The 15,781-nt window shown below is 45.2% G+C and overlaps 1 protein-coding gene across 1 annotated transcript in view; it reads right to left on the reverse strand.

Moving 5' to 3' along the window:
• LOC122555431 (stomatin-like) overlaps positions 1–14,051 on the reverse strand; it is a 35,596-nt gene extending 21,545 nt beyond the window's left edge. Inside the window, exons 1-2 of the mRNA XM_043701424.2 lie at positions 13,891–14,051; positions 13,683–13,771 (exon numbers count right to left, since the gene is read on the reverse strand). Of these exons, the coding sequence (XP_043557359.1) occupies positions 13,683–13,771; positions 13,891–13,963 (162 nt within the window). The 5' untranslated portion in view covers positions 13,964–14,051. The remainder of the gene's footprint in view (positions 1–13,682; positions 13,772–13,890) is intronic.
• Positions 14,052–15,781: the final 1,730 nt, after the last annotated feature.

A 15,781-nucleotide genomic window follows, 5' to 3' on the forward strand; every position in this document is an offset into this window, starting at 1 on the left:
TTAATAACTGCCTTCGTAATAACTGGAATGCCAACTGCCTCGCTGGTAACACAGCGTCAAACGCCTGTCTGCTTTTGGTTTGACAGTTCTATCTGTGTTGTGGGGCAATTACAAAATTGGAGCGGTGGATCCGCAAATGTGGAAAATAGGAGCAGGAGGAGGCCATTCGGCCCTTCAAGCCTGCTCCACCGTTCATTACAATCATGGCTGATCATCCAACTCAGTGCCCTGTTTCCGTTTTCTCCCTATGCCCTTTGATCCCTTTCACTCTAAGAACTATATCTAACTCCTTCTTGAAAACATTCAATGTTTTGGCCTCAAATGCTTTCTGTGGTAGAGAAGTCCACAGGCTCCCCACTCTCTGGGCGAAGAAAGTTCTCCTCATCTCGGACCTAACTGGCCTACTCCATAGCCTAAGACTGTAACCTTGGTACTGGGCAGACCAGAACATCTTTCCTACATCTTGTCTAGCTAGGCCTATTAGAAATTTCTAGGTTTCTGTGAGGTTCCCTTTCATTGTTCTAAACTCCAGTGAATATTGTTCTAACTGATGGGCGGCACAGTGGCTCAGTGGTTAGCACTGCTACCTCATAGCACCAGGGACCTGGGCTTGATTCCAGCCTCGGGTAACTGTGTGGAGTTTGTACATTCTCCCCGTGTCTGCGTGGGTTTCCTCCGGGTGCTCCGGTTTCCTTCCACAATCCAAAGACATGCAGGTCAGGTGAATTGGCCAAGATAAATTGCCCATCAAGTTAGGTGCATTAGTCAGGGGTAAATATAGGGTAGGGGAATGGGTCCATGTGCTTTACTCTTTGGAGGGTCGGTATGGACTTGTTGGGCTGAAGGGCCTGTTTCCATACTGTAGGGAATCTAATCTAATGATCCAGTATGTCTTCACATGTCAGTCCTGCCATCCCAGGAGTCAGTGTGGTAAACCTTCGCTGCACTCCCTCCATCACCAGAACATCCTTCCTCAGATAAGGAGACCAAAACTGCACTTAATATTCCAGGGGTAGCCTCACCAAGACCCTGTACAATTGTAGCAAGGCATTCCTGTTCCTGTACTGGAATCCTTCTTCACTGCATTCCTGCATGCTTACTTTCAGTGACTCGTGTACAAGGACACATTCTTTCTCTCAATTAATAGCCATTCGGATAATAATCTGCTTTCCAACATTTGCTAGCAAAGTGGATAGCCTCACATTTATTTACGTTATACTGCGTACATTTACCCACTCCCTCAGCCTGTCAAATTGCACTGAAGCATCTCTGCATCCTCCTCACCCTCCCACCTAGCTTTGTGTCATCTGCAAATTTTACTGAGGGTGAACCATAATACAGCGGAGCTGAAAATGTGTTGCTGGAAAAGCACAGCAGATCAGGCAGCATCCAAGGAACAGGAGAATCGACGTTTCAGGCATGAGACCTTCTTCCAGCCCTCTTATCTCCAGCATCTGCAGTCCTCACCTTCTCACCATAATACAGCGGAACCTTGATTATCTGAACGACACAGGTGGGGAGTAATTTGTTCCGATAATCGAATGTTTGGATAATTGGATGCTGGATAACACAGTTTACCCAAGCAGCGGGACCTTGTGATCTTGTGTGGATAATCCAAAAATTCAGATAATCGAATGCCAGATAATCGAGGTTCCTCTGTACGGAAGATAGTGTGCTTTAATTGTTAATTGTTCATGAGGCACACCTTATGACATTGTCAGTGAGGATCGATGATGGATCTGTGTGTGGGGACAATGGTCTTGATGAAAACCTAGAGTTTATAGGACGCAAAAGGGGATAAACAAAAAAATGAACACCAAGCGAAATGTTTGTTGCAACAGCAGCAGTTTGGGCCTTACAGAGCTGTATAGTCAACCATATTCACACCAATAAAACTGCACACAATGCTCACAGCTACCAAAATACAGTCCATGCTTCATGGCCATCATTGTTGCTCAGAGTTTGTGAACCGAAAATCTTATCCCACAGTTCAGCTAAGAGCTAGGAGCAGCAGTAGACCACTCAGCCTCTCAGGCCTGTGCTGCTGTTGAATGCAATCATGGTTGAACTCATCTCAGCCTCAATTTTACTTTCCTGCTCACTCTCCATAACCCTTCAACATGTTACTGATTAATAATCTATCTGTCTTCTCCTTAAATTTGCTCAATGTCCTTGCGCTCTGGGGGAGTGAATTCCACAGATTTACGACCCACTGAGAGAAGTAATTCCTCTTCATCTTCGTTTTAAATCTGACACCCCTTATCCTAAAATATGACTTCTCATTCTAGATTTCCACATGAGGAAACATCCTCTCTACCTGTACTTTATCAATCCTGTTCAGACCTCAATTCGATCTCCTCTCATCCTTCTAAACTCCAGTGAGTCTGGGTCTAAACTGCTCAATTTTTCTTCGTAGGACCAACCTCTCATCTCTGGAATCAATCTAGTGAACTTCCTCTGAACTGTCTCTAATATAACGGCACCCCTCCTCAAATAAGGGCATTAAAACTGCATGCTATACTCCATGTTCAGTCTCAGTAATGCCTTGTACAATTGCAGCAAGGCACAGTTTACATGTATCAATGAAATGTGCCTCAATGATTCATGTAGGTTATAGGGAAGGAAGAATTTGGTACTTGGGGAAGTACGTTCCAATATTTGGCCTGGGCACATGCACAGCTCCAGACCTGAAACAAGAGTGTACAAGAACAAAACATTGCGGGTGTTGGAAACCTGAAATAAAAACAAAAGTTTTGGGGCATATTCAATTGCTCTGGGAGCATTGATAGTTAATCTATTTAATTCCTAACTCACCTCCAAAGTAGCCTAGCAAAGCGCTCAGTCAGGTCAAACTACTTTATCAACGGCCTTCCCTCCATCACAAGGACAGAGGTCGGGATGTTTTGGGACTTCTCCAATACTGCAGCAGTCCATGCAAAAATGCAGCATGGCCTAGGCTCCATTCAGGTTTGGGCTGATAAATGGCAAGTATTATGTGTGCATACAAGTGCCAAGCAATGACCAGATCCAACCAGAGAGAATCTAACCATTGCCCTTGACATTGCATAGGTGAATGACCCACTATTAACATCCTGGGAACTACCATTGACCAGAAACTGAACTGGATCAGGTACTGTCTACAAGAACAGGCCAGAGGCTGGGAATCCTGTGACAAGTAACTCACCGACTGACTCCACAAAGCCTATCCACCATCTACAAGGCACAAGTCAGGTGTGTGATGGAATACCCCCCAACTTGCTTGGATGGGTGCAGCTCCAACAGCACTCAAGAAACTTGACACCATCCAGGACAAAGCAGTCGATTGATTAGCACCACAACCACAACATCCACTCCCTCCACCACCGACGCTTAGTAGGAGCAGTGTGTGCAAGATGCACCGCAGAAATTCAACAAGCCTGCTCTGAAAGTACCTTCCAAATCTGCAATCTCTACCATCTGGAACGACTAGGGCAGCAGATACATGAGAACACGAACCTCTATGAGCTTCCCCCCAAGCCACTCACCATCCTGACTTGGAAATATACCATCACTCTTTCACTGAATCAAAATCCTGGAATTCCCTCCCTAAGGGTGAACCTACAGCATACGGACTGCAGCAGTACAAGAAGGCAGCTTAGCATCACCTTCTCAAGGGGCAACTAGGGACGGGTAATAAATCCTGGCCCAGCCAATGACACCACATTCTATGAATAAGAGAGTTTCATGCTTTAAGGAAGTGGATCAATTCCCACGTTCTCAACTGGTGGTCAATGAACATCGCCTTGCCAGTGGCACACATATCCATGGGTTTTGGAAGGGCATAGTTGCTGAATCTCTTCAGAGTGGGAGAATTGCAAAGGGATGTGAACTTTGCAAGGACAGGTTTTTGATCAAGTTTTGCAGCCTTGCTATTGTAGCAGCAGCATAGCACCTGCAAAAAGATACAAATAAATTCAGACACTGTAGCAGCCAAGGAACAAGATGTACAGGCCTTTGGCACAGACAAGACTGAGTGAAGAATGTGAGAGTAATTTCCTTACAATGAGGAAGTGGTGATTTCTGACAGCTTAGACTTTGAAACAAATGCACAGACAGTGAATAGCTGGAGAGAAAGGATCTGAACGTCCACTCCAGAAAGCAGTCAAGATTAGAGTGCTGCTGGAAAAGCATAGCAGGTCAGAAAGCATCCAAGGAGCAGGAAAATCGAAAGCAGTTGAGACTCCATGGCAGTCATATTGACTTAGTATATCTTCAATCAAACTGAGATTGAAGATAGGGAGTGATGGAAAATGGGGTACTGATGGCTCACTGTTGCCTGCCACACATAACTTTAAAATGAAAATTACAGCAAACCAACTTCACTGTTAAACTGGACTCACAACTTGCAGAAGTCTCGATAAGACTGTGGGTTTCTTAGGAATATAGTCATAGAGCTGTACGGCACAGAAACAGACCCTTCGTTCCAACTTGTCCATGCTGACCAGATGTCCTAAATAAATCTAGTCCCATTTGCCAGCACTTGGCCCATATCCCTGCAAACCCTTCCTATTCATATACCCATCCATGTGCCTTTTAAATGCTGTAATTGTATCAGCCTCCACCACTTCCTCTGGCAGCTCATTCCATACGTGCACCACCCTCTGCGTGAAAAAGTTGCCCCTTAGATTCCTTTTAAATCTTTCTGCTCTCAACTTAAACCTATGCTCTCTGGTTTTGGACTCCCCCACCCTGGGAAAAAAGACCTTGGCTCCTCATGATTTTATAAATCGCTACAAGGTCACCCCTCAGCCTCCAACGCTCCAGGGAAAACAGCCCCAGACTATTCAGCCTCTCCCTATAGCTCAAACCCTCCAACCTCGGCAACATCCTTGTAAATCTTTTCTGAACACTTTCAAGTTTAACAACATCCTGCCTATAGCTGGGAGACTAGAATTGCATGCAATATTCCAACAGTGGCCTAGCCAATGAACTGTACAGCTGCAACATGAAATCCCAACTCCTACACTCAATACTCCTATCTATCTGTGCCCTACTTTCAAGGAGCTATGAACCTGCACTCCAAGGTCTCTTTGTTCAGCAGAAATTATTCCCTTTTGCAGGGGACATTCAGTTCAGAACAAGGTAGTGTATAACCTGAAACTGAGAATTGGTCAAGTATATGTAGTTAATGGATTAAATGTGCATGTGTGCGTATCAGCCATGGTTAGCACTGCTGCCTCACAGCATCAGGGATCCAGGTTCAATTCCAGCCACAAGTGACTGTCTGTGTGGAGTTTGCACATTATCCTTATTCGATGTCCTCCCATTCTCAATCCTTTCACCCACCTTTGGGAAAAGCACGGGTTTCCTCTGGGTGCTCCGGTTTCCTCCTACAGTCCAAAGGTGTGCAAGTTAGTGTGGATTGACCATGCTAAATTGCCTGTAATGTTCAGGGATGTGTAGGTTAAGTGCCTTAGCCAATGGAAATACAGGGTGATGGGGAGAGGTCTGGGTGGAATGTTTTTCAGAACATTGGTGTTGATTTGTTGGGCCGAATGGCTTTTGTTTCCATGCTGTAGGGATTCTATGATCGAACAAGATGGGCTGAATTGTTTCCTCTTTCCTTGTTTCTCCCCCTCAAAGACAGGCTGGATTTCTGTGAACACTGAATGGTTTCGTGGTCACTTTTACAGCCCAGCTTTTCACCAAATCCATTTCAGGGGAACATATGCGAGGCAGGGTCAGTTAGCTCAGTTGGCTGGATGGCTGGTTTGCAATGCAGAGTAACCCAACAGCGAGGGGTCAATTGTCATACTGGCTGCATCTACTCGAAGGACTCTCTTTCTCAACCTCTCGACTCACCTGAAGTGTGGTGACCCTCAGATTAAACTAATACCAGTCATCACCCTCTCTAATGAGGGACAAGGACCATGGTGACTTTACATAAGGCACAGAAGGATAGTTTGATGTAGTTAGATCAGCGCTTCACAAACTGTAGGTGGGGTCCCGAGCTCCAAAGTAACAATGGAAGATCCTCCACCCCATTGCTCTCCTGGGTACCCCCCTCCAATGAGGGGATGCAACAAGCCTCAAAAAGGGGTGGCAGAGGGGAAAATGCTGAAAAGCGCCAAGTTAGTTGCCCCAAATGGGCTGCTCTGTCACTCATGACTGAATTCCGAGCTCTCTGTGCTTCCAAGATGTCTCTTAGTCTCTGTCACAAACATACTTCATGACCTAGCACCGGCAGCCCCCTGGGGCAGAGAATTCTAAAGACTCACCACCCTCTGGGTGAATAAATTCCTCCCCCTCTCAGTCTAAGAGGACGGGTCTCATGTTTACTCTTTATCATCTTCATTCTGAATCGACAACTGGGAAATCGTGCCCTGAGCAAATCTCTAGCCATTGGGCTGTTTTTAATGATCTCGCTTTTAATGATCAAGCTTCTCCTGAGCTGGATGAGGAAGGAATGAGTCTCTTGTTAGAGACATGAAATGATGTCTCTCTATCTCTCTCTCACCAACCAGAGAGCTCTGCGTTTGGATAATGGCCTTCTTCAGTCTCAGGAGCATCTGTACAAGTCAATTTTAATATAGACAAAAGAGAGGTGATGTGTTTCAACAGAAAGGGTAATGGGGGTCATAAAGTTCTTGGCAAATAGGAGTCAAATACACAGAATCGTCCCAGCATAAAAGGAGGCCACTCAGCCCATCCTTTCTGCACTGAATCCCAGGTGTTCCCTGCCATTCCCCACCATCTCCCTGTAACTCTGCACATCCCTCCTGTTCAGAAGACAATACAACTCTCTCCAGAAAGCCTCAATTGAGCCACTACACTCTCAGACAGCGCATTCAAGAGCTCGCCACCCGCTGAGCGTAAAGGTTCCACCTCGTGTTCCTAAAGCTTCCTTTCACCAATTATCCTTATTCAATGCCCTCCCATTCTCAATCCTTTCACCCACCATTGGGAAAAGCAGCATTGCTTATCGACTGTGTTCAGACCTCTCACAGGAACAATGGAGTGTGGGGTGCAGATAGTTGGCAAAAGTTTTAAAAATAAAAGAAAAAGAAAATAAAAGAAAAAATGAAAATAAAAGAAGTGAAATTCACTGCTAAAGGGAGAGATAGGGAGGTAATGGCCTAACGGAATTATCATGAATCCAAAGATCCAACTAATGTTCTGAGACCTGGGTTCAACTCCCGCTCTGGATAGCAGAATTAGAATTCAATAAAATAAATTTGGAATTAAGAGTCTGATAATGACCGTGAAACCATTGTTGAGAAAAATCCACCTGGTTCAATGATGCCCCTTAGGGATGGCAATCTGCCATCATTACCTGGTCTGACCTACATGTGACTCCAGATGCTCAGCAATGGGTTTGAGTTTTAGCTGGCTGCCAGGGAACACCCACATCCTATGAATGAAATTTATAAAAGGTAAAAGCAGAGAAGTGATATAAAATAAAAGCAAGAAGAGTCATTGAACTGAGCACAGCTGCCCCTAAATGCACCATCTCACCTTATATTTCCACTGTTTCCTCCTTATTTCTGATTTCCCGTACCTGGAGTACTTTCCACTCTTGTGTTGTGTGAAATCACGTTTCAGCTGAGAGGTTACGTGGTGTCTCGGTGGTTAGCACAGCTGCCTCACAGCGCCAAGGACCCGGGTTCGATTCCAGCCTCGGGAGACTGTCTGTGTGGAGTTTGCACATTCTCCTCGTGTCTGTGGGTGGGCAAATGTTTTACACAGAGGGTGGTTCATGTGTGGAATGAACTTCCTGAGAAAGTGGTGGATGTGGGTACAATTACAACATTGAAAAAATATTTGGATTAGTACATGAAGAGGAAAGGTTTGGAGGAATATGGGCCAGGAGCAGGAAGGAGGGACTAGTTTAGTTTGGAATTATGTTCGGCACAGACTGGTTGGACCAAAGGGTCTGTTTCCGTGCTGTATGACTCTATGTGCAGGTTAGGTGGATCATCCATGGGAAATGCTTGGGTTATGGGGAGAGGGCTTGGGTGCGATGCTCTTCGATGGGTCAGTGTGGACTCGATGGGCTGAGTAGCCTGCTTCCACACTGGAGGGATTCTGTCAAACTTTGTGCGGATTTGGTCAAATAGTTGTGAGTGATTGGCCTCCATGTGATTTGATAAAAAGCTATCATAGCCCTGGAAAAAGCTCCACTCACCATTACTAAAGATGATGTCCTAACTTATCAGATAAGCCACGATCTCATGGATTGAGGGAGCACACTCGATGGGCTGAATGGCCTACATCTGCATTATGATTACATACATAGATTAGCCTCAGTGGAAAAAAGAGAAAGAATATCTGCTGGCAGGAGGGTTGGTAACAGGTTGGAGATAATGAGCAAAAGACAGCGGAGGATGATGAGAATTTTCTTTGAGTGTAGCAAGGTGCTATGATCTGCACTGTGCTGCCTGAGAGGGGAAGAATAGAATTCCTACAGTGTGGAAGCAAGCCATTCGGCCCATCAAGTACACTAACCCACTGAAGAGCATCCCACTCCCTGCACACCCCTGGACACTGGGCAATTTCCCATGGCCAATCCACCCTAACCTGCATATCTTTGGGCTGTGGGAGGAAACCCACGTAGACACGGGGAGAATGTGCAAACTCCACACAGACAGTCGCTTGAGGCTGGAATTGAACCTGGGTCCCCAGTGCTGTGAGGCAGCAGTGCTAACCACTGAGCCACCGTGCTGGAAGTATAGCTAATGGTCACTTCTAAAACAAAAGTGGACATGCGGTGCTAGAGGACAAACCACGGGTATGTAACCAATCAGATGGCACTATTAAACAGCCAGTACAGGTATGATGGGATGAATGGCTTCCTGCTTTATTGTATGATTGATATTGAAGTTATAACAGGGAAACAGTCCAGTTAAACCAACAAGACCACGTTGGGGTATACCCTCCATGTGAATATATTGTCCTTATCCTCTTTATTGCCTCAGTTCAAGTCTTACTTTGTCAGTTTCATACACCTGCCTAACCTTGTATGTTGTGATCCCTAATGAAGGGGTTATGACTGAAATGTCAATTCTCCTGCTCCTTGGATACTGTCAGGGTTATAACACATACGAACAACGAAGCAACAAGTGAAATTCAAAGATAAGCACGCAGTTGGAACCAAATCTTATCTCAAGTTCATGAAATGTATTTTAGCTACACATGCTATACATTAAAAACTAATTGGATAAACAGCACTTCTCTGAGTGTTGGCTCAGAGCCCAGTGAGTGAGAACTGGCCTTTGTCATATTACATTAGTTCAAGGAGGCAACTTCGTTTTTATGAAACATTTACAGTAAGAAAGTAATTATTTTACAGTTCCAACTCCTAGCTTGCAAACGGGCTAACTTTAAGAAAATACGAAAGGAAGGACTGCATTTGCATGGCACCTTATATTAATGCAGAATGTCCCAACACTCTCTGCAAGTACTCTACCAAGTATAAACCACTGCTATAGTGTGGAAAATGAGGCACCCAATTTGCATAAATTCCCAAAAATGGTACTGAGATAAATAATGAGATTATCTGTTTTAGTGACATGAGCTGTTAGACAGTCAGCCATAGGAGCAGAAGGAGGTCATTCAGCCCATCAAGTCTGCTCTGCTATCCAATGAGAACATGGCTGACCTCATAATCCTCAACTCCACTTTTCTGTCTTGTCCCCATAACCTTTGATTCTCCTCCTAAAATTAAAATCTATTGCAGACTTGAATATAGCTAAACCTCAACAGCCCTGTGTGATAAAGAGATTCATTACCCTCCAAGTGAAGAAATTCTGTCTTAAATGTGTGGCCCCATATTCGGTGATAATGCCCACTGGTTCTTGAAGCACATTTTTTGATTAATGTGTCCTTTTTATAACATATAAGGTAACATATGATTTTTAAGGGTCTTGACGGGGTAAACGCTGAGAGGGCATAGTCTCAGAACAACGGGATGCCAATTTAAGACTGAGATGAGGAGGAATTTATTCTCTCAGAGGATTGAGAGGCTTTGGAATTCCTTGCCAAAGAGGACTGTAGGGCAGAGTCCCTGTGTATGTTTAAGATTGAGAAAGAGATTCTTAATCAGTCGGGGAACCAAGGGTTAAGGGGAAGATGGATGTGAGAAACGTCAGATCAGCCATGTTCTTATTGAATGGTGCAGCAGGCTCGAGGGGCCAAATGGCCTCCTCCTGTTCTTTGTGGTCTTATAAGTTAAGGATGGCATTGGCAGTGAGTGATTGTTAACCACATTGCTGTGGGTCTGGAGTCACATGTCAGGATAGCAGACTTCCCTCTGAAGACATATTAGTGAAGCCAATGGGTTTTTCCCAACAGCTTCGAGGTCATTATTACACACCTAATTGAATTTAACTTCCACCATCTGCCAAGGTAAGATTTGAACCCAGGTTCCCAGGAATATCTGAATTAATAACTCAGTGATCATGCCACTGGGCCATCACCTCCTTCTGAAAACTGGCTAATACAAATACTTACAAACCACTGGGGAGAACTCTCACTGGAATTTAATTGATACATCTCCCATGTCAGTGCTTTATGTTTTATAGTGCAATAGCAGGAAGATGGAGCCAACTTTAAAACACTCCGCCATTTGATAAATTCATGGCTGACCGTGCTCTCAGCAATACAGAAGCATAGTCACAGAGCTGTACAGCACAGAAACGGTCCATCTTGCCCATGCCAACCAGATATCCGAAATTAATCTAGACCCCTTTGCCAGCATTTGGCCCATATCCCTCCAAACCCTTCCTATTCGGATATCCATCCAGATGCCTTTTAAATGCTGTAATTGTACCAGCCTCCAGCACTTCCGCTGGCAGCTCATTCCATACATGTATCACCCTCTGTGTGAAAATGTTCCACCTTTGGCCCCTTTTATATTTTCCCCTCTCCCCTTAAACATACACCCTCTAGTTGTGGACTCCCCTACTCAGGGGAAAAGACCTTGTCTATTTATCCTATCTGTGTCCCTCATGATTTTATAAACCTCTATAGGGTCACCCCCAAGCCTCTGACGCTCCAGGAAAAATAGCCCCAGCCTATACAGCCCCTCCCTATAGCTCAACCCCCCCCAACCATGGCAACATCCTTGGTAACCCTTTCTCTTCAACTCTCTGCATCGATGTATGCAGGAAATATTGCTGTCAATTTTCACAAACTAAGATCCCACGATCAGGAATGTGAGAAATGATTGACTATTTTTAGTGATGATGCTGGAGAGGAAAGACATACTGATCAACTTGAAACAGGCCAGCCATAACCCTCACATCAAGGCTAATGCATCTTTATGAGGAAGTTGTGAGCAGAGATGAGGCCATCCCACCTATGAGACTGTTCCACTATTTGCTGGGATCCTGGGTGATGTTTATCCCAACTTCCACCCATCGTCCTTGGCTTCCTAAGCTCTTCTTATCAGTATTTTGATTGACATTGTCTCCTGCATCCTCTCCATGTGTAAGCCTGTGTTGGCCTCACCCAAAGTGATCTTAGTACCACGGTCACCATTGAACTATTCAACTGGGTGGGATGCACCACACAGTGTAACCACCAAAATAATATAACACAGGGGGCCATTCAGCCTATTGTGCTTGTGCTAGCTCTTCAGAAGAGAGAACTAATTAGTCCCTTTCTTCCTTGTTACTTCCTAATAGCCTGGGATGCATTTTCCTTGCAAGCGTTTGTCAGATTCTGTTGTGGACGCCTCCTCCACCACCATTTCTGACAGCACATTCCCAACCCTAACAATTTGGAAAAAGGTGAGGAGCATCAGAATCGAGAGTGTAGTGCTGTAAAGACACAGCAGGTCAGCCAGCATCCGAAGAGTAGGAGAATTGACATTTTGGTCATAAGCCGTTCATCAGGAAAGGTCGATTCTCCTGCTCCTCGGATGCTGGCTGACCTGCTGTGTCTTTCCAGCGCCACACTCTAGACTCACCGTAACAACTCAATTACAGAATTGTACTTGTGGCACCTTTTCAGTTCTTTATGCCAAATCCATGCCCCGTCTGCCGCAGACCTTCCTCCCTCTCCTCTTGCCATCACCTCTGTACTTGCTTAAATCCTGTTACATCTGTAACTTCTTCCATTTCTGACAAACGTTCTTACTTTGAAACATTAACATTGTTTCTCCCTCTCCACAGATGCGGTCAGATCTGCTACAGCCTTTTTTTTAAAACTTAATTCGATGGGATGTGGGCATCGCTGGATGGGGCAATATTTATTTCCCAGTCCTTGAGAAGCTGACGATGAGCTGCCTTCTTGAACCTCTGCAGTCAGTTTGGTCTGAGGGCACACCCAACTGAGATCAAACTCCAGCAAATACCCACAAGGGTTTTACAAAGATTTATCTGAACTTCTTTTTCTCTTATACTCTATTCCTCTGTTTAAAAAGCGAAGCATATTCTAATGAAGGGTCGCGGGACTCAAAACGCCAATTCTGCTTTCTTTCTCGCGTATGAATAGGAAAGGTTTAGAGGAATATGGGCCAAGTGCTAGCAAATGGGACTAGATTAGTATAGAATAGCTGGTCAGCATGGACATGTTAGACTGAAGGGTCTGTTTCTGTGCTGGACATCTCTATGGTTCTATGAAACATCGCCAGACCTGCTGAGTTAGAGTCATAGAGATATATGGCATGGAAACAGACCCTTCGGGCCAACTTGTCCATGCTGACCAGATATCCTAACCTAATCTAATCCCATTTGTCAGCACCCGGCCCATTTCCCTCCAAACCCTTCCTATTCATATGCCCATCTCGATGCCTTTTACATGTTGCAATTGTACCAGCCTCCACACTTCCTCTGGCAGCTCATTCCACACATGTACCACCCTCTGTGTGAAAAACTTGCCCAGTAAGTCTCTTTTATATCTTTCCCCTCTCACCCTAAACCTATACCCTCTAGTTCTGGACTCCCCCACCCCAGGGAAAAGACCTTGCCTATTTACTCTATCCATGCCCCTCATAATTTTATAAACCTCTATAAGGTCACCCCTCAGCGTCCGATGCTCCAGGGAAAACAACCCCAGCCTATTGAGCCTCTCCCTATAGTTCAAATCCTCCAACCCTGGCAACATCCTTGTAAATCTTTTCTGAACCTTTTCAAGTTTCATGACATCCTTCTGATAGGAAGGAGACCAGAATTGCATGCAATATTCCAACAGTGGTCTAACCAGTGTCCTGTACAGCCGCAAGATGACCTCCTAACCCCTGTACTCAATACTCTGACCAATACAGGAAAGCATACCAAACGCCTTCTTCACTATCCTATCCACCTGCGACTCCACTTTCAGGGATCTATGAACTCCCCCAACGATTTCTGTTTTATTTTCAGATCTCCAGCAAGCGCAGTCTGTCATTTTATTTCGGGAATGCCATGTGCGTTTTGTTTTTGTAAACTTCGCGACTCATTCCCGTCGTCTTTGGAGATTTGAGCGCAAAGACACCCCACATCTGACATGGACCGAGGTGCCAGTGCAGACTTCTGAAGGAAATCTGTCTCCCTTTTCCAATAAACGTCAAAACAAATAAAACGAGACAGACTTGAGCGAGCCAAGACTGTGAACTTTCCCTAAAGACGGTCTTGCTGAGGACTGGAATGAATGAGGGGAACAGTCACATAATGATTCTGAAAACTCATTGCCAAATTAAAAAGAAACTGTTAGACAATTACCTGTAAACAGAACCAGATTGAGAGGGGTAGAGTTGCAAGGATAAAGATGACGGAGAGGAATATTAGAATCCAACCAAAGCATCCAAACCCTGCAGAGAAAAGCAAGCTATTAAAAGACACATGACAAACAGCACAAGGAGAAAGCGAGAGACACACACAGACAGACACTGATGCCTGTTGCTGCTTTTGTTATTTATAACTTTATTACCTGCAGTGCTGGACTGTGATTTTGAGGCTTTGTCAGCCCTTGCTGGATACAATTTACTTTGGCTTGATTTCATGTTGAAGCTCCCTCCTCACACACTGTCTGCCCGAGAGTCCAACTCGTTGCTAACAGCCCCCACTCTCCTTCCCCGACAGCGGCAGCAGTCAGAGCCCAGCTCACTGGGCTGGGCAGAGGTTAGGCCAGGCACGCCTCTGCTTTCGATAGGTTGTCAAGGGGCTGTCGAGGCTTTGAGGAATTGGAGACGGCTGGAAGGGGGGATTTACATAAACGTTGCGATTGCCAAGATTTCCCTAAACAGGCCTCCACTATCGGTTATAAACACCAGGCCAGTCACAAACGAGAGAAGCACCTTTTCTGTAATTCTTTTAATTCCTTTTTACAGAGGGTGTGCAGATGCTGCCCTGGGGTTTGTGTAATGTTTGTAGACTTGTCAGGTCTATGCTCCCATCAGCAGGAAGGAGGAGGAGGGCAGGGGCAGCAGAGGAGGACCAATTTCCCTCCAATTTGCACACTGTCCTGACCGACATAAATGTAGGCCACTTGGCCCCTCAAGCCTGCTCCACCACTCAGCACAATCATGGCTGATCCTCCCTCTCAAGATCATCCTCCTGCTGTCTCCCCATTCACAACTCCTTCCGATGTATTTAGGAATGTAGGGGTTGACACACCGTCCTGACTTACAAAACTGTAAAAACACAGGACAGCAGTAGGCCATTCAGCCCCTCAGGCCTGTTCGCCATTCAATAAGATCACGGCTCATCTTTGGCCTAAACTTCCTGTACCTGCCTCTGGCCTGTACCCTTTAAGACTTTGGCTTCACAAAATTTATTTCACTCTCTCAAGATTTAAAATTAATGACCGATCCAACATCCACTACCGTTTGTGGATGAGATTTCCAATCCTCTCTAACCCTTTGTGTGTCGCAGTGTTTCCTAATATCTCTCCTGAATGGTCTGGCCCAAATTCTCAGACTGTGCCCCTAGTTCTGGATTCCCCAACCAGTGGAAATAGTTGATCTTTGTCTACCCTATCTTTTCCTGTTAATATCTTGAAGACTTTGATTAGATTGCCCCTTATCCTTCTAAATTCTGGAGAAAACAGGCCTCTAACGTTTAGCCTCTAGAAATCTATCTATATCGTTCTTAAATCTATTCAGTGACTTGGACTCCACAGTTGACTGTGGCACAGAATTCCATAGGTTCACCACCCTCCAAGTGGAAGATATTTTCTCCTTGCCTTAGTCCGAAATGGTCTATCACATGAACCCTTGATCAAGACCCTTCCACCAGCCCGAGGAAATGTCACCGTCCCTTCACTGTCACTGGGTCAAAATTCTGGGATTGTGGGTCAACCCACAGCACATGGACAGCAGCAGTTCAAGAAGGCAGCTCATCCCCCATTTTCTCAAGGGACAACTAGGGATGGGGCAATAAATTCCAGAGACCCTCACATGCAATGAATATGTCTCAAAACAAAACCACCTGTCTCATGCATTTGAAAGAACTGCTCGATTAGTTGCATTCCTCAGACCTGTGAGGAGAAAGTGAGAACTGCAGATGCTGGAGATCAGAGCTGAAAATGTGTTGCTGGAAAAGCGCAGCAGGTCAGGCAGCATCCAAGAAGCAGGAGAATCGATGTTTCGGGCATGAGCCCTTCTTCAGGAATGAAGGGCTCATGCCGAAACGTCGATTCTCCTGCTCCTTGGATGCTACCTGACCTGCTGCGCTTTTCCAGCAACACATTTTCAGCAGCTTCCTCAGACCTGTCCCTGGTACCCCACAAACATCCCTTCATTGAGTATGCATCCAATTAAACACTCTTATTGAATCTGATTTGATTTGATTTATTGTCGTCACATGCACCTGAGTACAGT

The sequence above is a fragment of the Chiloscyllium plagiosum genome, unplaced genomic scaffold, assembly GCF_037043375.1.
Source record: "Chiloscyllium plagiosum isolate Xiang-an unplaced genomic scaffold, Cpla_swu_hap1 HiC_scaffold_12, whole genome shotgun sequence".
Lineage (NCBI taxonomy): Eukaryota > Metazoa > Chordata > Chondrichthyes > Orectolobiformes > Hemiscylliidae > Chiloscyllium > Chiloscyllium plagiosum.